The following is a 24,612-nucleotide window of genomic DNA, read 5'->3' as shown; positions in this document are numbered from 1 at the left end:
GACCAAAAATATCAAATTTAAGTGATTTTGTGAATAAAACAAGCAAAAAATGTGCCAATGGGGTAAGAAAAAAAATCTTGAACCTTTTTCTGCAAATGGGGAAAGTTTTTCTTGAATTTTTCTTCAATTTAGTGTTTAACTAAATTCAAGAAAAATTAGCTTACCCCATTGGCATTTTTTTTTTTTTGCTTGTTTTATGCACAAAATCACTTTAATTTGATATTTTTGGTCTAAAAACTAGACTTATTTTCTTTGGTTGTTTTGCTCATCAAGAAAAAGCATCTTAATTTAAGAATTTTTAGATAATTTTACTGAAAACAAGACAAAAATACTAAGATTTTTTTCTTGAAAATAATTTTTTGCTATGTAAGCTGTGTGCTTAGCGTCATTTATCAAAATATCTTCTTTTGTGTTCATCAGAAAAAGGCAAATCATACAAGTTTAGAACAATAGGAGGATGAGAAAATGAGAAAAATGTAAACTATCCCTTTAAGTAACATTATTTATTTAATACTAATTAATCCACTTAACTTAAGTAACAAGCATTATGGTCAAGTTAAAGCAAGTGTGTATTGGATACCATGAATCATCCATACCTGTGTGATGTCAGCACCACTGCGCATTTGCCCATCACCTGCTCTTGGATGATCTTCCAAAGGTGACGTTTGGATCGTGGGTCCATTCCAGAGCTGGGTTCATCCTGAAAGAGAGAGTAAAGCATGTGAAATAATTTTTTCATCTTACAGAACCAAATGCAAAACCCACATACTCTCCAGGTAAATGCAATCCTGAACGAATTTACTTTAGGTCAGAATAACTGATGTGCTGTGAGAGTTGGGCTGAACACCAACGCATTTCAGAGGCGTTTAGCATTTTCAAAGGCCTCAGAGTTAATACTCACAACATATGCCAAGTGATTTGCAGTTGATTGTACTGAGGAATGGTTTGCAAAATGGTAAAAGTGCAGGTGGATGTGTTTTTGTGCTCACCAGTAGAAGGATTTGTGGGTTTCCGATCAGGGCAAGAGCCGTGGAAAGTTTTCGACGTGTGCCACAACTGTAGCTCTCACTTGTGTTGTGTCTGTGGTAATTCAGCTCCATCTTTTTCAGCAGATAGTTCACAACCTGAAAAAAATGGAAATGCTTGTTGAGTGAGTTGATCAAATGTTAATGGCACCAAATGAATCGTGCACCAAAATTGACTAATGATGGTTAAGGGTCGGCTCAACTTTAACTCTGAGCAATACTAATAATTAGGGATGCACCGATATATCGGCCTATAACCTGTATCGGCAGATAAAAGCATTTTGCCCCCACTTTCAGACACCTGCTTGTTTAAAAACAGCTGCTGATCAGAGCAAAAACAAAATGCACACTTAAGTTGTGTGGTATAGATGCGTTTAAAGTGTTAACATGGCCACATACTGCAATTATGCATATGGTGTATTATAAAAATTGTGTACGCCACCTGTTTTAATACGATTATACTTGTACTGCAAAAAATCACTTTCTAACTTAGTATTTTTGTCTTGTTTTTAGTAAAAATATCAAAAACTTCATTAAGATGTATTTTCTTGATAAGCAAAATGACCTAGGAAAATAGGTTTAGTTTTTAGATAAAAAATATAAACTTTAAGTAAATTAGTGATTAAAACAAGAAAAAAATCTGCCAATGGAAGTTTACTTTTTTCATAAACACTTAATTCAATAATTTTTTCTTATTTCATTGGCAGTTTTTTTTTTTTTTTGCTTGTTTTAAGCACTAATTTATTTTATTAATTAATTACTAATTTAGTTTATATTTTTGGTCTAACAACTAAACTTCAATCAAGAAAAAACATCTTAATTTATGAATTTTCATATATTTTTACTAAAAACAAGACAAAAATACGTAAAGAACGTCTTTTTTGCAGCGTTCTGCGATTATGAGCTTAATCCCATACATTTTTTATCAAAGTATTGTGTTTACATGATATAAAGTATAATCGCAATATTGCCAAAATCCCATTAGAACCGCATAAAGAGGAAATCGTGGTCAATAAAAACAGAAATTTTTTTGGATTTCACATCAAAATACTTTGAAACAAGGAGTAAAAAGCAAAACTATCGATATCTATAGATATCAGTAGATGTCATTCTACTAAGTCTGGGTTTCCCAAACTGGGGTTCGCGAATTATTGGTGGTTCATGTGGGAATTGCAGGGAGTTCATGAGTTGATGAAAGAAATAATCGCTTACAATTAAATAAAAAATCTAAAAAAAAAAAAAATATGTTATTTGTTTAATTTGCATGTCATGTGTCCTTTACACAACACTACAATATGTGTGAAAACTGAGAACTCCTGCAAAATGGGCAGATACGTTTTATGTACCAATACATTTTTTTTAACCAGATTAAGGTCCAATAAAAGGTAATAATAATAACTATGTAAAATACTTCTAATAAAAAGTTTAAAACAAAAAAATTAAGTTAACCAGGTAAAATATTAAAATATTTACTTAAATTCTCTATTATAAGTAATAGAATATCGGTATCGGCACATGCATTTTTGTCGGTCTATCCCTACTAATAATAGATGTTGCCTTGGTAATACTTTTACACCCATTTACTGATTTATGTTCTGCATCTACGATTCTGTTAATTCTATTCACTGGCTTTTTAATATTAACAAAGTAGTAATTGGCCCAAAAAGGCTTAACAAGTTGTTCCAGCACATTAACTGTGTGGTCCTGAAGCCGTAATGAGTCACTTTGAATAATGTTTTGATTCGATGCCTGTTGACATTTGACCCAAACAAAGAGTATGTCATGCTTTCAGCCTTCATTTAACTAATTGGATTCATATATCAAAGGTTCTAAGGAGACATCCTGAATTTAAATAGCTTCACATAAACCTGTGAGAAACCATAAAGGGCCGTCTGACGGGGTTATGTGCACCTACGGTACAGATCATCCTTTCGGGCCAGCGTGGTGCGCTTCCCCAAAGACATTAGAATTTACCAACCGTTTCCTCTGAATCCTCTACTAATCCAAATTAATGGGCCAAACCACAGAAGCAATTTTAAAGTCTCCGCAGCTTTTACACAAAGACATTCGGTAGCAAAAAGATGACTGATGGCGTTCATACACAGTTAAGTCGATTCCTTATGTGACGTTTTTTATTGTAGAGTAACATCATCATTAAAGCAGAAGTTTTACTACATATTTAAACAAGGTTGCAATTTACTCAACTTTACTAAATAATGTAAGGAATAGTTTCAAATATCTAAGATGAAATTTATGCCGGTTTGAACCGATAAGAGATTGAGTTCTCATGTTTTGGTGAACTATTTTTTAAGTGACTGTATACTGTGCTATACAGGCTCATTGAAATTACGTACCTCTGCCTAAATTTCTGCATGACCTGAAATGCATTTGTCCTAGTAAATATCGCAGTAGCTTTCGCTGCGTGTTTGGTGCATACGACTATAAATAAGTAAAAAACAGCACAAACCTACTTAAAAACAAGCAGGTTTTAATTAATGTACTGTATGTGTCTGCTTCATAACTTATAATAAACTCACATTAAAACTAAACGCGATTTGTACCAGGAGAAATGTATTTTGCAGAAGAAAGTATAGCGAGTAGTCTGGGTTGATACTGTAAAGGGCTCATTATAGTTGAGCGTAGGTCCTATGGCGTAGCCTCATCGGTTTTCATATATACCGTCTGTGTGCAATTACACAAGCAGGCCGCTAGTAGGCAGTATTTCTGTAAGTAAAGTGAAAAATACCTATGAAGAAATGCGACACAGATTTTTTTACCTTACGGGAGAGGTTCTAATGGACCAATCACAGCGCTTGCATTCGGCGAAGAGCAGACGCGTTGTTAAAATTTGGGAAGGTGCCTGTCGGGCTACGCAGAGCTAAACACAGCCTATGCTTAACCTACGGCGTAAAGCGTATGCACAACTATAAATTACACTTAACACAGGGGTTTACTAATGTTTTTGTCAGCCGAACCCCCAACCTAAATTATTTACTTAAAATACCCTTTTAAATATTTTAAATATTTCAATAGTTTAATAGCACATTTACATGTTAATTTCAAAAACGTTTATTTTTTTATCTGTTTTAAAGTTTTTATTAGTAGTATTTTATATAGTTATTGTTATTATTACCTGTTATTGGACCTTCACTTGGTCATTTTCTTTTATTGGAACATTTAACGTATCTGTCCATTTTGTATAAGTTCTCAGTTTTCTCACATATTGTAGGACACATGACATGCAGTTTAAACAAATAAAATTTATTTTTTGTTAGTGAGTGTTTTATTTAGATTTTTTTATTATTATTTTCATTTTATTATTTAATTATAATCGATTTTTAATCAACTCATGAGACCCCTGCAATTCCCACGCGAACCACCAGGCGTTCGCAAACCCCAGTATGGGAAACCCTGCTTTATAGAATCAGCTATGTCTGGCTCTCTTGCAGGGTTTTTTCTACCTAGGACTTTTTTCCCCTAGGAGATTTTTTTCCAACTCTTAGGGAGTCCGCCGACATTTGCTACACTTTAAAGGGGAATTCCGCCTTGAAATGATCCTAGGGTTAATAACAAATGTGTACCGAGTTCGACCGTTCACTGGAGTTTGTTTTCATGTTAGTCTAACGTGACCAGTGTTACTGCTAAACGCAAATTAGCATGTTATGGTAGCCTTCGGGGCATCAGTGCATTAAAAACGAAATCGCTATGTCTATACTACTAATAATGCTCAAAATAACCCCACACTTACACTGTAGCACAATGAGGGTCTCTATATGTAAACCGAAGCATTGAGAACTTTGCAAGTGTACAGGCAGTTTATTAAAAACAAACACTTACCGTTCACGTCTGGATCACATATCCATGCGGGCGCCATCTTGGGAAAACTGAACTCTCGCGTGAAAGCACAACACCTGTTCCACAACAACGGGCAACAACGTTTCACGCGAGAGTTTAGTTTTCCCAAGATGGCGCCCGCATGGATATGTGATCCAGACGTGAACGGTAAGTGTTTATTTTTAATAAACTGCCTGTACACTTGCAAAGTTCTCAATGCTTCGGTTTACATATAGAGACCCTCATTGTGCTACAGTGTAAGTGTGGGGTTATTTTGAGCATTATTAGTAGTATAGACATAGCGATTTCGTTTTTAATGCACTGATGCCCCGAAGGCTACCATAACATGCTAATTTGCGTTTAGCAATAACACTGGTCACGTTAGACTAACATGAAAACAAACTCCAGTGAACGGTCGAACTCGGTACACGTTTGTTATTAACCCTAGGATCATTTCAAGGCGGAATTCCCCTTTAAACTCTTTTTTATACATTACATTATTACTAAGCTCGCTGGTATGGTTTAATCTTAGCCTCTGTACTCTGCTTCTTATGTTGTCCATCGATTTTTCTGTGTTTATTCCTGTTTTTTTATGTAAAGCTGCTTTGAAACAATTAAACAACTGTGAAAAGCACTATATAAATAAAATTTTATTAAAATAGATATTTATTGAATAAACTTGTCTGAGTGATCATTAGAGTAGTTGGTCGCAAATTGGTTGATAATTGGTTGCATTTTGTATGCAACTTCACCTTCGGTTAACTTACAACTTCGGTGAACCAGTTATGTTTTGTTTGTGAAAAGCACACCTGAGTTGATCTAACAACTTAACAAGCATTAAACCAGCATCAATCATCTTTGTATTTTTTGTTAGTACTTGTTTTATTTAGATTTTTTATTATTAACATTTTATTATTTAATTGTTATTGATTTTTTCATCAACTTACGAGCCCCTTGCAATTCCAATGCGAACCACCAGGGGTTCGCAAACCCAAGTTTGGGAAACCCTGCTTAAACATATTTAACTCTTTCACCGCCATTGACGAGATATCTCGTCAATTAAGAGAAAACGCTTCCCCGCCAATGACGAGATTTTCCGTCTTTCCGCAATACCGCAACTTTCCGCAACTTTTTAAAGCCGGAAGTATTGCCCTATGGCAAGCGGCTGCATGTCCGTGTCCGTTTTAAAGATCGCTCTGAATGGGATCTCTATGAAAAGTCCGTCACAAAAATGGAATTATCTCAGCTTTTTGCTCAAAATGTGGTGTTTTTGCAGAAACCTACCCATATTCAAAAGCTGATTACAAAAGAACCACTGAAGGTAGCATGAAACGTTTTTTTTTTTTTTTTTTTTGAAAGCAGAGGGTCTGTTCTTTCATTTGGTATATTGTATGTTTATATATTTAAAGAAGAAAATTTTCTGGAAGGCATTCAACTTTGGTGAAAATCATGAAAAACGCTGGCGCTGGCTGGCAACTTTTAAAAAAAAAACGCTGGCGGTGAAAGAGTTAAAGGAATCTAAAAGGGACGCCGAACTTACTGATGATAACAATCTTCATTTTGACTTTTGGCTACAAACAGGGTCTCCCTTCATTCTTTAACAATTTATTTTCGTCATTTGTCTTTGTAAAAAGGTCTGGGACTTGCTTGGTTTCCTCCAAATGTCACTAGATGAATGATTATGTGAGTTATCTGTGCAGGCTAACTAACGCCCAAAGCATCGTCAGAGACACCCAGCAGCAAAATAGAGGAGGGAAAGCCCACGACAGTGAGAAATGTGTGTGTTACCGCATGTGCTCATAATGTCAAAAATGCGTGTCACAACCCAGAAAACTAATGGAGGTGATATTTTCGTCTCAAGCCTAAGCGCTCTAGATCAAAATATTGTGCAGGATGTAATAAAGAGTAAACAGAGATAAGCCGGTGAGATTCATCTTCTAAACAGTTCTGTATATTTTTAGCAATTGAGCTGTTAAGAACAGCATGGCCAATTGTATTGTATCAAACAGATGGGACTGACTCAAATCTGATTAGATGAACTACATTCAAAGTCGCTGTTAAAAAGCACACAATTGCCCAGTTTTACTATGTAATATACAGACTCTCATTACTTAATTGCTTTTAGCAACACCAACATAATAAAAGACATACATTTTCAATAAATAGTTAAATTAATTACACTAATAATCAAAATTCTGCCAAGTCACATTCATTAACCTTGAATAGTTGCCAAGCCACATAACAACTTGCCACAGTAGCATAAAATTGTTTATGCATTTTAACGGCAGCTTAACACAAAGTGCACACAATCAGATTCTGAGTCTCAACCATCTGGTTTTTACAATATAATTGATCTTGCTTTTCCTAACAGCTCAAATAACAATCGATTTAAGACGACTGTTTAGTATGCGCAGTATCACGGCTGATTCTTATAAAAGCTTGCTAATACGACACATTTTCTTACACTACGTTTTAGCCTTCAGGAAAACGGATAAAGATTTTATATGTGCAGCCAAAGGCAAGTTTTACAGAACTGCTTTCGTCCTAATAGTCCTGAGAGAATGCAAGATTAATAAGCTTCCTCATTAATCAATGTGGAGCAAAGCCAATCGTTTCCTGTCAAATGCAGTACTCGGACAACACCGAACTATCTCTGACCTGAGATCTGTTTAAATGGCTATTCCCTTCCCACTTAAAAGCGCCGCTTAGATCAGCATGAATTACTTGATCGATGCTGGTTTGATGCTTGTAAAGTTGGTAGATCACCGCAGGCGTGCTATTTACAAACAAAACATAACTGGTCCACCGAAGTTGTAAGTTAACCGAAGGTGAAGTTGCATCAAAAATGCAACCAATTATCAACCAATTTGATTATTTTGATTACTCAGACAAGTTTATTCAATTCAATAATATTTATATAGCCCCTTTGTTTAATTGTTTCAAAGCAGCTTTACAATTAAAAAACAGAAGAAAACACAGAAAAATCAGTCGACAACATGTGAAACAGAGTACAGCGGCTAAGTTTAGTCCTACAGCTTTCTGACCCGCCATTGAAAATCTAGTAACGGTATACTGTCCATGTCCAGAAAGGTAATAAAAACATAATTAAAGTAGTACATGTGACATCAGTGGGTCAGTTAGAATGTGTTGAAGCATCAAAAATACATTTTGGTACAAAAATAACAAAAATTACGACTTTATTCAGCATTGTCTTCTCTTCCGCGTCTGTTGTTTGTGAAGTGCATGCGCGAAACTAAAGTCACGTGACTGCAGTGATGAGGATGACGTGTTATACTCAGACATGTTTGCAAAGTTTTTTTTTAAACTTACAGCGTGCGTCTCCCTCAGACTGTAAACGAAGCCCGGGCGCACAAAAAAAAATTGCTGGGGCGCACCAGATAACACGTCAGCCACGTCACGTGCATGCGCTTCACAACAGACACGGAAGAGAAGACAATGCTGAATAAAGTCCTCATTTTTTTTATTTTTGGACAAAAATGTATTTTCTATGCTTCAGCACGTTCTAACTGACCCACTGATGTCACATGGACTACTTTGATGATGTTTTTATTACCTTGCTGGACATGGACAGTATACCGTACATAGATTTTCAATGAAGGGTCAACAAGCTCTTAGACTAAATATAAAACATCTTAAACTGTGTTCTGAAGATGGACGGAGGTCTTACAAGTTTGGGGTGAGTCATTAATGACATTATTTTCATTTTTCGGTGAACTATCCCTTTAAGCAAATGTCAGCTGACTTCCTAAGGGTTGAAAAAATTGGTTTATTAGGGGACGATTATTAGGCCAATGGGCAAGTTTGGCCTGGATGCCGGGGCACACCCCCACTCTTTTCGAAATATATCCTGGGATTTTTAATGACCACAGAGAGTCAGGACATCGATTCAAAGTCCCATCTGAAGGACGATATTGTCCTATCCTAATAAACCATACATCAATTGAATAATTATTAATAAAATAATTATGACTGGTTTGTGGTCCAGGGTCACAATGCAAAACGAGAGAGTTTTACTGTAATTTTCCAGAAAGCCCTCCTCTGTTGTCTCCCATCCAATCACCAAACACTATTAGTTGCATGTGCTCAGTTGTGTAACCCACACTGAGTAATTATTGCAAAAGAAAACTTGCACTTCTTTGTAGGTCACTTTCATAAGAAAGTGGCCTTTGTCTGGACAATAAAGGACTTTGATACATACAGTATGTGGCCTTACCCGGTCAATTTCTCTTTTGGAAATGCCCCTGATGCGGGAGTAGAAATAGAGATGTTCCTCTCCAGTCAGAAGGTCATCGAGAGCATCCACCTGGGGGCAGTAACCAATGTTTATCCCCTCCCTCCTGCAGTCTATGATGTCAACCATTCTCCTGCAGACACAGGTCGTGGAGATTTATGAGCAAGCCAACACAAATTTCTTGTAAAAGTGCTTCAAAAACACGGTTAGAACTACAGTGAAAGTGTATTTAAGGAAGAAACGTTACCCGTCAATGTCAAGGATCTTTGCTGAGCCATCGGTAGGGCTAATGTCTCCTGTCAGCATCTTGAAGGTGGTGGTCTTTCCTGCACCATTGACTCCCAGCAATCCAAAGCACTGAGGAAGACATTGATCCTCCATTTATTCACACGTTCATCAATTATTCCTAACAGCTAAATCATAAATCTTCTATGAAAAACTGAATAATAATGCACAAGATATTTTAAGTGTTTTAAACAACACTGTGATTGTAACTTACATACACATATGTTTCCAAAAACATGTTTACATGTTGCAATTAGGTGTACACATGCTAATTAGCATATTCTGAATAAATTAGGACATACATGTTTTTCTGCTTTTACCTTGGACTAATCAGATTCTATGGATTGTGCTAAGCTATGCTAGAAGTGGTACCGCCAGACCCGGAGATCAGCTGAATGGATTCCAAAACGTTAAGAATCAAATGTTTAACTCTACGGGGATCTGGAAAATTAACAATTTTCAAACAAAGTGGAGTGTCCCTTTAACTGTATATTGGTTTATTTGTTGTAATGTTTGCACAATAAATGTGAAATCCGCAGCATTACAGAAGTCCAAATGCAGTTTGATGTTGACTTATTCAAATATTCTGTTGCATGTAAATGCTGTCAATAATAAATGTTGCAGACAACACAGACCTCTCCAGCTGGGATTCCCACAGACAGAGTCTTTACAGCCGGAACTCTTTTCTTCAGTTGCTGGTAGACTTTAGTTAGCTGGTTAAGCTGCAGAATATCTGCACTTGCAGCTCCTCTTTCCACTCGATGGCGTTCGGCTATCACATCTTCATCATCATTGGGGCTGTAGCTCTGAACAACATTATTCTTAGGACAGATTAACCGCCTGTGATGGACAAATAAATGTGCAACAGTTAAAAGAAATGTTTAAAGGGGACATGTCACAATACATTTTTTTAGTGTCCCCAAAGCACACGTGTGAAGTTTTAGCTCAAAATACCATATAGATATTTTTTATAACATGTTAAAATTGCCACTTTTCAGGTGTGTGCAAAAATGTTTTGGGTGTGTCCTTTAAAATGCAAATGAGCGGATGAAATTCAAACACTGATCACAATAATGGTGGTTTGTTGTAATTGAAACTCAATTGTGCTGTGAATTATTTTCTCTCTCTCTCTGCACTAAATGGCAGTGCTGTGGTTGGATAGTGCTGATTAAGGGGCGGTATTATTATAATAAGAGCTCCTTATTACATCATAAGGAGCGCCAAATTTGAATGACCTATTTTTTCACATGCTTGTAGAGAAAGGTTTACCAAAATTAAGTTACTGGGTTGATCTTTTTCACATTTTCTAGGTTGATAGAACCACTGGGAACCCAATTATAGCACTTAAACATGAAAAAAGTCACATTTTCATGCCATGCCCCCTTTAAAACTCAATATTTTTAACAGTATTTTAACTTTAAAAAGTGACTTTAAATTACTGAAAATATTAGTATAACCTGTCTGCCACCATTAGATTTGTTTTTTTTTTCAATTGTACAATGACTATATATCACTATTTCTCTGTCTCTTTATTAGAATACAACCAGAAAATACAGAAAACTTGTATGTAGTATTAAAAAAGTTATAAGCTAAGTGTCAAGTATTTAAACTCACATTTCTAATTCTGATTTAATGAATTCAGGACTTCTCTCTCCTTAAAGGGAGATCAAACTAAAAACTTATTATACATTTTGCATACATATTTCCTGTAATTTCTGTTTGTATTTTAATAGGAAATACAAAAATTACCCTATGATTTACTCACCCTCAAGCAATCCGAGATTTATATGTCCATCATCTTTCAGACAAACACATTTGGAGTTATTTTAGTAATGTCAATGCTCTTCTAAGCTTCATAATGGTGGAAAACAGGTATCAGGGAACAACTTCTGACTTTAAAGGCGCTCTAAGCGAATTGACGCGTTTTAGACCATAAAACATTTTTTGTTACATACAGCAAACATCTCCTCACTATCTGCTTGCTGCCTGTCCGCTGATCAAACTTTTTAAAAAACGCGATCTCTGTAGACAGCCCAGGCTTCACAAACGGCAATAACAACACAGTGGCCAAACCTTGCACCACAAAACAAAACAAAGTGTTCCAGCCAATAAACGACAAAAAGGATTTGGGGGTGGGGGTTGGGCACGTTCATGAAAGCACCAAGTTTGTTGAAAACAATTCAAACGTCAACAAAAACTAACGTCTCGCAGATTCGCTTAGAACGCCTTTAAACCCCAAAAAGTGCATTCATCCTTTACATAGGAAATTCACACGACTCCAAGGGGTTAATAAAGGTCTTCTGCGGGTAATCGATGTGATTTTATTAGAAAATATCAAAATTTCAAACTGTATAAAATGTAATAACTAGCTCACGTAATGGTGCCAACTTGGACTCACAAAAGAGTTTTAGCGTAGTGAGTGTTGGTTGTCATGGGTACGTTACGCAGTGACTCTCGTAAATCACGTGATTCCAAAACGGCGTTGTTACTGGAAATTAGTTATTATAGTTTATAAAGTTTAAAATATGGATATTTTTTACAAAATCACATCGATCACCCGCAGAAGACCTTTATTAACCCTTTGGAGCCTTGTGGATTACTTCTATTAAGGATGGATACACTTTTTTTGGGCTTCAAAGTCAGAAGTTATTCCCTGATCCTTGTTTTCTACCATACAACTACTAATGTGTCCATCTGAAAGATGATGGACATATGTATCTTCAATTGCTTGAGGGTAAGTAAATCAGAAGGCCATTTTAATATTTGGCTGGAGTATCGCTTTAATAAAGAGAGTGAAAAATAAATATGGATGGTCATTAAAACTTTGCTAAAACAACAAAGCTGGTGTACTTGATATATATCCACTTTTGTATCCCAAATATAAATCTACAATGCCTCAGAGATACACCGTACCTGACTTTGCGAATTAGTGATTTGTTAAGCAAGAGGCGGAGTGTGAAGCAGATGAAACCTTGCAGGAACAAGGAGATGAACATCCAGCCCAGCACGTCCATGCTGAAGGGGTCTTTGTAGGCGTCCACCCCGTAACCCTTTAGGATCTGGACCTGCATGTCAAGCCGTGTCAGCTCCATCAGCCCATTCCCAAAGCTGAACTGAGGGAAGACTAGAAACACGTTGCTCATGGTTTGGTACACATTCTGGACACCCTGAAAAAGACAGATGGTAGATGGTTTTAGAGGACATACTGAGATCATCTATCAGATCCATATTTTTATAGATTTTATTAGTTTAATAAATATTAATATATCTCCCAATCGCACTCATATGTGCATTTTATTGGAATTCTATTAGTTTTCCCAATACAAAAGCTCTTCTCACTCGCTTACCAGATCATTAGGGTTGAGCTGACCGAGAAAGTAAATAATGGAAGTAGAGATGATGGTGTTGACACTGATGAAGAGATTGATGCAAACATAGCCGATGAAGGCCATCTCTGCATCCTTGAATACGGCAGACATCAGGTACATCCAAGGGAAGGAGGCAAAGCTGCAAAGAAATCACAAAATCGATGTGGTGAGCAGGAGAGAAGAATTCAAACCACAATAGAAGAAACAACAATACCACGGCTACAGCATACAAAAAAAGTCAGATGAGACAAAAATATATTCCAGTTGAGCTAAGGGCCCGGAAGATAAATGAGTTCATCTATTTCCTCTTTGTGAAGCTTTGTCTCTTCACTCCAGCCGTGCCGAATGATCTGCTTTTTTATTCATTACTCTTGGTGATTGGGGTGAACGGGTCAAGGAAGAGGATGCGGAGAAGGTAGTGTGTGTTTTGTGTGTGTTTGTCGGCCCGCATGCGTGTATTGTTGTGTAAAGCGTGCGGTGCTTTGTAGGATGCTAAACAAAAGCAATTAAGTGAGGATGAGAATAAAACGAGTGTATCGCTGTGATGTGTGGTTATTTATGGCCTGAAAGCCGACACGCTCACAAGCAGAACCGCACTGCTGACTTCACACTAAGAAGGGCCCTCCAAAGAAGACCAAGAGCTGTGAAGCCTCAAGAAGCCTGGCTGCGGCTACACCTGCTGCTCTCCATGATGCAATTAACCGGGTGACAATGCGTGCAAAATCATTTCTTCTGAGCCCAGGCCTTCCAGGAAAACTCCAAGCAGGTCTCTCTCTGTAGCAGAGAGGCTTTTTATTCACCTGTAAAGGGCAGAGTTTGTGGAAATGTGCTCTGTTGTAAGAACAATGTTGCGTTTGCCGAATAATACATTCATAAAACCCTATGCGACTTAAGGAAATGTCAGTATTTAGAGGTCCTAATGAGATGTCTGTCAAAGGACAGGAAAACCTTTGGTGTAAAAGGAACTGTAATGTATGCTGACCCAAATAGCACCAGCAGAAGAGTGACTGCGCCGAGGTTGTTTCTGTCTGTGAAGGCGGAGAGCTGAAACGCTGCCACCATAACCACTGAGAGGAGCACAGGAACCATGTACAGAGTCTAGAATTAAAGAGAGAAGACCTTGTTAATATAAATGCTTTTATACAGTAATGTTTAATAAAGTACGATTATTGTTTCCAAACACGTGATAAATGTTAGAAATGTATTTCTGAAACACGTTAAAAAAGACTGTGAACTATGTAGTACTAAACTGTGGAGTTACACCGTTAAACAGTTTTCCAGGAATATTTGGGCGGGGTTAAAAGGGAGGCTTGATGATGCAACGAAGCCACAGAGCATGGCCCCGCCCCTAAAACAATCGCAAGCATCCATTGAGGTTGTAGTGGTATTCAGTGGTAAGTAAGCAGACACGACCCAACTGTTTGAGAGCAGTGAATCCTGCCTATTTTTCCTATATCCGTCATTCAAATTTGTCTGGATGTTAAATAACACATGTTTTTATGGTGTGACAAACTGAAAACACAATAAATAGCAGATTTAACATGGACTAGATAATAATTAGAAATGTATACAGTATTTATGATTATACATATAGGAAGTCTACATTGGCAAATTTTAGGAATCGTCGGCAAGCTGCTGTTTCAAAATATATATCTTCTTAAGAAAGTGGGCGTGCACACCAACGCTTTTACACCCGTGGCCGGCGCATGTTTTCAATTGTTTTCAATGGAAGCTCTGCCATTTTCAAATAGGCCAGCAGCTAGCGTTTTTTTCTGCGCTGAAACCCGGCGCTCGAGAGTTGAAAGAGATTCAACTTTGGGTGAAAAGCTGCAGTCGTCAATGTCTGTTCTCACACGCCCGTCCAATCACAGTGGAGGAGAGGCGGTACAAGTATCACAACCAACCGGCTCACAGCTCAAGTATCACAGCTGCCAAAGCACTTGGCTGAAGAAAGCTGGCACTTAGCTGAAAAAATTGCTGGGATTCGGCATCCTCCAGGTGTTTTCAGCCACGATTAAAAGTTTTGGTGTGTACGCCCCCAAAGACGGCTCTCAGCACTGAATGTGGGGGGCATAGACACCAAAACTTTTAATATATTCAACTTTGGGTGAAAAGCTCAGCTCGTCAATGTCAGTTCTCACACTACCGTCTACTCACAGGGAGAAGGGGCGGGTTAAACATCACAACAACCAACTGGCGCATCGTTCAACAACTGATAAACAAAACAGAAATATCACAGCAATACAGCAAAGCTCTCAGCTGAAAAAAGCTGGCATTCGGCTGAAAAAGGCTGACAGTTGGCGTCTGCCAGGCATTTTTAGCCGTGTTTAAAAGCTTTGGTGTGCACTAGAGTTTTTCTCAGTTTCAAAGGAATGTACGCGATCCGAAATGACCCGAATCACTTTATACCCGAACCTGACGTGCATAAATACGTTTTTTTTTTTTTTTTAAAGAACCGACCCGAGACAAACACAAGAAAATTAGACAGACCTGTATCTGAGGCACACGTGAAACTTTTAGACCCAAACCCGATCGGGTCTCGACTGTAGGCTCTTGCCGGCTTTTATTAACTTAGCACTTTGGGTGCTATGATACTTCTGCTTTGTTTATCAGTCGTTGAATGATGCACCGGTTGGTTGTTGTGATATTTGTCCCACCCTCCTCCATTGTGATTGTACGTCCGAGTGAGAAGTCACATTGATGAGCTGAGCTTTTCACCCAAATTCACCCAATTTTCTGTGCTCTAAGCATTCAGGGCGGACAAAACCCGACAGCTTTTTTGAAAAGCGTGTCGCTTCATTGGAAACAATTGAAAACATACGCTGCCCACCAGTGTAAACGCTTTGGTGTGCACGCCACCTTGGAGTTTGTATAGGTTAATCCAAATAAAATCATATACTTCGAAGCAACATTTGTGTGCCACTGCTTATGCTTATAGCATTCACCCAAAAAGTATAAATCTATCAAATGAATTACCATATCATAGAAGAAGTTGAGGATCCAGTAAAAAGGCTCGCTGATGCCCGAGATCTGCTGGAGTCTCTTGGAACCGGAGTGATGTTCCTGAACCTCATAGATGACAAAGCTGGCAGTCATGATGGAGTAGCCGGTGAGGACACAGAGCGCGACCAGGATGCTAACCAGACTTCCCACCCTTGAGTACACAAAATATCAGGTAATAGATTACTTTGATAGGAAACTTTGTTTTTGCATACTATCTACTATTACCAAAGAAGAAGGGTACACTCTTAACATTTTTGGTTCCCTTTAAGAACCATTCAGTCAAATGTTCTTTATGAAACCATTTACCCAATGGCATCATGAAGTACCTTTATTTTTAAGAGTGTGGCATGATACCACATTATTCTATCCTGAATACACTCCATGTCTTACCCATCTCAACCTTACAATACAAATGCTTTATAGTTCCCATAGTGTTTCACGTGTGCTCAACAATGTTCTTCAGTCAAGCCCAATACATATACATCAGCACAGGACATGGTGCACAGTGGGGAGAGAAAGATGAAAGTCATGAGAATTTAGATCTCTCTATCTTTGAGAAATGTGTGAGACAGAGGCAGGGATCGTCTCAGCAGGAGCGTGTTATCTTTTGGTGGTCACCCGCTGAGCATCAGCTTTTAATACTGCCTCTCCTTTTCCGATCACTCCTACCATGAACTGTGCCACCAATAATACATCACCTAAACTACAATGCAGACTTGAGGATCACTTGGGCTTCAATAAGAAGGACTGAGTTGTTCATGCTTCACCCCAAATAAACCATCAGGGATAATCAAGGGATAAGACACTAACTTAAACTCACTTTTTTATCTTTTTTCTTTAGATTATTTTGGAATTTTGTACATACTAGTGTCGAAATGTTGACTGGCAATTTGGGAGATTTAGGAGATTTACAAACTGAAATAGATAACAGCTATTACCCAGTTAGGTGTTATAAATATGGTTACCGAATGATCTGACTTGCTTTTTGATATTATATTTTAATATTAAGTATCATTCATTTCCTGCTGATTATTACAAGCCCCCTTCATCTTGAGTACCTATAGAGTAGTATTAAGTCCTTCATATATCCAAAGAGTCTTTAGTTTTATCAGATTTATAAAAGACAGATTAGATTTACCGATTGTTTCTGAATAAACCATCCCCCTCGAAATGTACCCCATGCGGAGTAAGTCAAAGCAAGCAACACACACAAAACATTATCCCACAATCTCTGGATAACTTATGATTTACTAAATGTTTGTGTCATTTACATTATATGCCTTTATGCACCGTTTCCCAACAAAACAAAGACCTTTGATGCATTTTTACGTACCATCTGTGACTCATGACCCGTTTAGGACTGCACCATTTCAACAAAATCCAGCGTTAAACAAACAAACACACACATCTCCGCTGCGACCCTGGATAAACAAACTACATCCATTGTTTCAATAATGCAGGGTTCTTTGGAAAGCTGCAAAAAGTGCCCATATAAGGACTTCCATCTGACTTCCTGCACTGAACTTGCCCATAAAATAAATAGAGCAAGACTGTCACGTATGAATCTTTTTAATGTTCCAAAAAAACTTGTACGAACCCTGGCGAAGTGCATTCGGCACAGAAATACTCTGTCATACGTTCAACTGATTAGCCTATGTTAAGCATGAGGAATACAACTCTTAAACAGTGTTAATAAGTCAAGAATGCATGAAATAGCTTTAGAAATAGCTTTCACATGTAGTGAATAATAAGTTATCCAGTTAGTGTTGTATAAAGTGTTGACTCAGACTCGCTCCTCCCGCAGCTAGTAACTCCTACTTCCGAATTTTTTCGTACATTATCGGGAAGAATCGGAAAGCTAATATGTATTTTACAAATCTGATAAAGCTAAAGACTCTTCAGAGATATGAAGGATGTAATACTACTCTATAGGTACTCTAGATGAAGATCAGATACGCAGTAACAACGTGTGTTATGGACGTTTTAAGGAAAGTCAGCGGTCAAATCTGCAATGCCTCCGGGCAGCTATTTTAGCCATGCAAGACCAAGTCATATCTATTTGAATGCAAAAAGACATTAGATATCGCTAAAATCACTTACTAACGTCACAATAAAATTACATATTTTCAACCAGCTATTAAACTTCACTTAAATACTTCACTAATAAATACTGTCTTAAGAAACTTAGATCCTTAGATCCTTCAATAGTCGTTCTCATCACCCATATTACTCATATTTCGCTATTTCATATTTTGGCGCGGTTGTAATTCCCAGCAGCGCTCTAAATAAAACCATGTTTTTGTTGAATTAGTTAACCTCTAACCACCTTGAGAGTAAACACCCATTATATTGGGTTAGTAATCAATAAGCCAAGCTGGGGGAAAATCAAAGAGGAGTAAATACAAGAGTCAAATTACATTAGTTCAAGTGCTCTACTAGAATGAAAATGTCAGAGCAATGTTTGCATATCTTATCTAAAGCTCATCATTTGGCTGATTGCTTTCTTTTCCCCACCACTGGGCCTATGATTTGGTACTGGCCCAACTAATATGCTCAGTCTGTATTTGGTCCCACAGAGTACTTCATCAACTCTAGCTGGCAGACACAAGGGCATGTGGGTGGGTGCGTGTGTGTGTGTTCTTACATGACATCTTCGCTTTGAACTTGGCCAGGGTATGGGTGGCTGGATACTGAGATAGCTGTAGAGACAGAAAAAAAAGTATTTTAGCACACTTGGACATATCCACATTCCCAATCCGTCATTTTTTATGAAACAATCTGCTCTTCCCATGAAGCTTTGCTGAATTTACGCTCTTTTTTTTCAAGGATTGAGCTACATGTGAATGACTGCGCCCCTTCTTTCCATTATTGACTGTTGGGATTGTATTAATCTTGCTTGGAGGCAGTGAATCTCAGACACTGGGCTTGCCTGGCAGCGCTGAAATAAGACCGGGGCTTCTGTCCAGCTTCGTCCCTTCATTTCATTCCCAGAATCTCTAATAAGCATTCGGACCAGTGTGCATCAAAGTGGATTATGGAATAGAAACACTGCCCCCTGTCTAAAAGTACAGGTACTGCATTTTTGTTGTACTTTGTATTAATAGCTTCAGCTTCAAATGGATGTCTTATAACCGCCCACAGATGCATGTCGCACGTAAAATTGAAAAGCACTCGTGCAAATCCTATGTGTTAATCTAAAGGAGGTCGGGGTGCACCTATTATTAGTCCACATGGGAACAAATTATATTTAAATGTGAGTTGAGTGCATGAGAGGATGAATTACACTACCATTCAGGTTTCAGGTGAAATGCTTCTCTTGACCTTACAAACCATTTGATTTAAAGCGTATGTTAATATGTAACGTATATAAATATATAATTGTGCCAGCAAATTAGTTTCTATTATTACAAAACTAATAAATGAACTGTTTTGAAATGCATTACTTTCAAAGAATAATGAATGTAAATGAGCCATAAGAGCCCCATGAAGAAAATTTCTGCAAGTTTAAGGCTATGTGGAGACTACATTAAATATAATTGCGTAACTTTCAAAGTAACATTTAAGTTATCCCATAGTTTGATGAGTTTACTATGCTTCAAAAATGCTGACCCAAATTTTTTGAATATTCTCAATGTTTGAAAGGTTTATGGCCTCAAATTGTTAAAAGATAAAGATTTAGTTTGAGGCCTTTACCGGCTAGCAAACTGATAACATGGACATGACCGTATTAGATATATGCAATTTTAAAAATAAGCTTTTACAGGGGAAAGAGACAGAAAGCCAGAAGCCATATGAGAAAGATACGTGACTGACCGTATTTTTGTCGTTTTTCAGGTGGCAGACTGGATCTCAGAAGAAAGTTATTCAGGCTGTTGATGTAAGCAGGCGCGGTGTGATGGCCTTCTGAATTATACCAAACCTGTTTAACACAAACATTGATAAAAAATTCCTTCTTATTTTCACCATGTCATTGTAGGGGTATGTGTTTACGTAAACTGTGACATTGGGATAATGAGGCACCTTGTCAATGGATGAAAATGTAACAAATTACCTTTGCAAGAGTTCTGTTCTTTGGTACGTCTACCATATCCATCTTGAGATCAACAGGGAGTGGGCTTCCGAAGTCCCAGCCCCCATATCTGAAACAAACACATCTTGCGTTAGCGAGGTATCTTATAATATACTGTTTTCTAACTAGACTTAAAAAAAATACATATTAAGACTATAGATTTAAGTTTCTATAAATTTCAAATAGAAATGTGTGATATTGGCTTGTGTGATATCTTAACTCTTTGCCCGTCATTGATGAGTTAACTCATCAATTAAAGGATTGGTAAATTTTTTGAAAAAAATCCAGATATTAACTCAACACCATGTCATCCAAAATGTTGATGTCTTTCTTTGTTCAGTCGAGAAGAAATTATGTTTTTTTGAGGAAAACATTCCAGGATTTTTCAAATTTTAATGGACTTTAATGGACCCCAACACGTTGCAGTTTTAATGCAGTTTGAAATTGCAGTTTCAAAGGACTCTAAACGATCCCAAACGAGGCATAAGGGTCGTATCTAGTGAAACGATTGTCATTTTAGACGAGAAAAATAAAAATATGCACTTTTAAACCACAACTTCTCTTCTATCTCCAGTCCTGTGGTGCGCCAGCGCGACCTCATGCAATGCATCATCACTTCAAGAGGTCACGGATGACGTATCGAAACTACGCCCCAGTGTTTACAAGTGTGGAGAAAGAGGACCATTGTTTAAAATGGTCCGCAAATGTGCGTTTCATATATGTAACACGTGACCTTTCCACGGCATTACGTAATTACGTGAGGTCACGCTGGCGCATCACAGGACCGGAGATAGACGAGAAGTTGTGGTGCATATTTTTTATTTTTCTTTGAAACTCCAATGAAACTGCAATTTTAAACTGCATTAAAACTTTTACGTGTTGGGGTCCACTAAAGTCCATTAAAATGAGAAAAATCCTGAAATGTTTTCCACAAAAAACATAATTTCTTCTCGACTGAACAAAGGAAGACATCAACATTTTGGATAGTAAATTATCTTGGGATTTTTTTAAGAAAATTGACTAATCTTTTAAGAGAAGACGCTTCCCTGCCAATGACGAGTATTTCCGGCTTTCCGCAATACTTATACAACCCGGAAGAAACGCTGGCAGGGAAAAAGTTACGATTCTCAGTGGAATGCTCATGAAGTATTCTCGTATTATGCTGAGCTAACCAAGACTATCGGGTTTTGATGATAGTATAGAGTCTATGCCTGCTAAAGTATGCAAACATGTGACTCTGGACCACAAAATAAGTTGCACCCGTATTATTTGTAGCAATAGCCAGCAATACATTGTATAAGTCACGTTTATCATTTTTGTTAAGTCAAAAACATTAGGATATTAAGTAAAGATCATGTTCCATAAAGATATTTTATAAATCTCAATTTCAAAAAACTGATCCTTAGGACTGATTTTGTGGTCCAGTGCCGTATTAGAAATTCTGAAATCCATATAAATTTCTAACTCTTAAGCTTGTATAATTTATTGATATCATGTCATGTGTAACTAAATGTTTGTATTGAATTAAAAAGAAGGCTAAATTGAAACTGTTTCACTAATGCCATAGACTTTTGGTCCGCGCTGGTTGACCTGTGACAAGATTCATGGGTGCTTTCATTGGCCCTTAAAAGTCTCTATTACCTTAATGTTCTACCCCGCATTCTTATATTCAATTACAGCTCAATTTATGTAACAATAAACGTGTAAGTACTTTGGAACACTAAAAACACATTCTCCATGATATACTTTTAATTACTAGTTTTATGGCTTTGATGAATTCTCACCCAATTTCTTGCCTGAGCTGTGATGTCTTTTTATTTTTTGCCAACGCCCGAGGCACTGCTGTGTACTTCATTACATTTTTTTTCTTCTGAAGACCAAATGTATGAATAATAAATGCTAGCCTTACTATTTTAGGTGTAATAAAGTATTTTCACGCCATCGGCACGCCCCGTCGCTGTGTGCTATTTGACTAGCACGGAAAATGTCAGCCGGTCGAAAATGTCACAGTAAAGACGGGATAAACTGAAGGGCTTCCTCTTTAATTATTAACCAGCCTACTGGCGGTTTACTCCTTATTATTCCACCTCGCCAAGATTTGAACTTGTGACATACATGAAATTTGTTTAATACTGTGATATTGTGTGCAATCCAGTTCACCTGTTTCTAATGAAGTCATTTGCGGTGGACAGCAGATAGTTTTCTACTGTGATGCCTGTCAAGTTGAAGACAATCTGGGATGATGGATTTCGCATGTGAGGTGGATCGTAACCTGACGCAGGACATGACTGAAATGCACAGATAAGTGAGTGATGAAATGAACAGAAACCGTGATACAGGAATGAGCACAATTCTTGAATTTAATCAGTTGAACACTCTCGCATTCAGTCAAACAAGTCATGATGTAAAGTCTCACCATTGGCGGGGTAAATGTTGATATCTCAGACTGGTTTTAATGTTTAAACAAAAAGATATCTTTGAATATGAAACAAATGTATCTTTAACTTTGCTTACATATTTCATAAATTCATTTTCAATTACGAATGGAGCTCAACCCTGCAATGAACCCAGTAGGATTTCTAACACACTTAATACTTATAATACTTTCAATATTTCAAAGCTAATGTGGAAAATGCAGAATATATTGTTAAGAAGCTTAAGACTGACCTGCATTTGGTTGCTACACTTGCAGGTGGAGAACGTATTCGATCTGTTGCCTTTGGAGATCCAGGTCTGGGGTTCTGTGTTATGCCTGTCTATGCAAATCCTACAGAAAAGAAACCTTCTTAGACGTGAAGAAAACCATTCTCTGGCTTGCTAACATGTGCATGCAGAGATCCAGATAAGCACTCGAGACAGCGCTGTGATAATTGTGAAGCTATCAGTGAGAAGCTCTTGAGAGGTGCTGGGAAGGGGTTGGAATGAGTGCCAACTAATGTTCCACTAATTTTTGTTATACCAAGCAAAACCTGTTTCTAATGGTGCAGAACTCTCTGTTACATGAGTAGAAACTTCCAATGTAATAGACTGTAAACATTTTGTCATGCTGAACTTTTCCTGTTACTCAATTGGCAAAGGTCATGGGTTCGAAACCCTGAGATTGCAAATAATTATTAAACTGTATGGTATGAATGCACTGCAAGTTGGTTTGTATAAAAGTGTCTGCAAATGCATAAATGTAATTTTATCAAAATGTAGGTGTGCATAAAACAGTGGTGCTCCCTGTGCTACCCCAAGCCCCCCTCATCTTTCTATGGAGCATCCCTTTAAGGCCCCTCAAAGAAAATTTTCCCCTCACAAACTTAGATTTTGAATTAAACAAAATGTATTAAATGATTGGGGTGCGCGGGGCTATTTGTAACACTGTTTAGATTGTTGCACAAGGTTGAGCGTTTTGTTTTCTGGTATTTTTTCACGCTGCCAAAAGGCGATCTCCTGCAAATTAAAGGAAATGTATAATGTTTTTCCAGATAGTTATTGATGAACGAGTGTTTTGGTGGCATGTAAGTACATTTTTTCATCTTAGGTTTTTTTTAGGTTTCTAAGTTGGGTGTGTAAGATACCAAATCCAATGCTATGTCATCTTAATCAGTGTCTTGTTGACTAAAACATAGCATTGTTTTGAAATATGTCTGCAGCTCTTAGCAACTTTTTTGGTGGGATTGAAAATATTTTGACCCAGCGGGGTTAATTGTAACGCTGTGTTACAACTAACCCCTCAGCACTTACGATATGAAAACCACTAATGTTAGCGTAATTCTTCCCGTTGTTTTAAATAAACTACACACAAATAATTGCTGGCTGCTAACAAAATAAATGTGCCTGTCTAATGAATTATTAATGATTTTTGTTCATATCTTTAATATTAAATGAATAAGGTCACGTCAAGTATTGAAATCATAATTTAATGAATGGCTAAAATCAGACTTTGATGCTCATTATCTCAGAATTTTATTTTGAAACTGTAGTATGGTTATTACAAACTGGGTCACATATAAAAAAAAATTGTCACAATTGTGCTGCTTTTCTCACATATTTAGACATTTGTATCCATTTATAATTGAACTATTGTTAGAAAAGGGCTGGATGAATAAATACAATGCGGATACATGTCTATATAAACAAGATATAAACAATATCCACTTCAAGACAAAATAGTATTTAAATATTTGCCTGCAAACTTAATTTTTAGCAAGTGTTACAACTAACCCCCTGTCTGTTACAATTAACCCCACCTATGGGGTAAGTTGTAACGTTTTCACTTCTGACACGTTTAGTGTAATTGTCCAAGAATGGTAAGTACTAGAAACAAACTTCAAATGGTCATTTGTAGCAGAGATGTGTGTGTTGCTTGTGTAAAAATATAATTAATCAAACTCAAATATAACCAAAAAGCGTGCTGTTGGTTAGTAGCTATATTTTTGGTTGGTAAACATTTATAAAATGTCATAAAACTGGTGGGGCCCCTGGCACCATTTCACAGCCCCCCCCCCCCCAGTTTGGGATCCACTGGCATAAAAGCAAAGTGCCAAGATTACAGTATTTGATGTAAGTATACTTTACACATCCCACTTGATGTCTTTTTCTTCTGAAAACTTGAACAAAACTAAATATGGGAGTTTGGGGCACAACTTAACACTTTTTGACTTTGGCTCTATCATTCAAAAAATATTAAAGTTAGATTAATCATTTTTTAGACAATTTTTAACACATATCTCTGCTACAAATGAACACTTAAAGTTTGTTTGTGGGACCTACCGTTATCGTACAATTACA

At 37.3% G+C, this 24,612-nt stretch overlaps 1 protein-coding gene across 1 annotated transcript in view; it reads right to left on the bottom strand.

Moving 5' to 3' along the window:
* Window positions 1-24,612, bottom strand: part of abca12 (ATP-binding cassette, sub-family A (ABC1), member 12) — a 101,906-nt gene that overhangs the window by 3,316 nt on the left and 73,978 nt on the right. The window contains exons 62-75 of the mRNA XM_065252099.2: window positions 22,504-22,603; window positions 21,997-22,124; window positions 19,819-19,906; window positions 19,581-19,686; window positions 18,412-18,466; window positions 15,741-15,918; window positions 13,747-13,862; window positions 12,744-12,903; window positions 12,310-12,563; window positions 10,032-10,236; window positions 9,359-9,468; window positions 9,094-9,244; window positions 990-1,124; window positions 597-700 (exon numbers count right to left, since the gene is read on the bottom strand). Of these exons, the coding sequence (XP_065108171.1) occupies window positions 597-700; window positions 990-1,124; window positions 9,094-9,244; window positions 9,359-9,468; window positions 10,032-10,236; window positions 12,310-12,563; window positions 12,744-12,903; window positions 13,747-13,862; window positions 15,741-15,918; window positions 18,412-18,466; window positions 19,581-19,686; window positions 19,819-19,906; window positions 21,997-22,124; window positions 22,504-22,603 (1,890 nt within the window). The remainder of the gene's footprint in view (window positions 1-596; window positions 701-989; window positions 1,125-9,093; window positions 9,245-9,358; window positions 9,469-10,031; window positions 10,237-12,309; window positions 12,564-12,743; window positions 12,904-13,746; window positions 13,863-15,740; window positions 15,919-18,411; window positions 18,467-19,580; window positions 19,687-19,818; window positions 19,907-21,996; window positions 22,125-22,503; window positions 22,604-24,612) is intronic.

The sequence above is a fragment of the Paramisgurnus dabryanus genome, chromosome 15 (assembly GCF_030506205.2).
Source record: "Paramisgurnus dabryanus chromosome 15, PD_genome_1.1, whole genome shotgun sequence".
NCBI classification, from domain to species: Eukaryota; Metazoa; Chordata; class Actinopteri; order Cypriniformes; family Cobitidae; genus Paramisgurnus; species Paramisgurnus dabryanus.
This window is presented reverse-complemented; position numbering and strand designations above follow the sequence as displayed.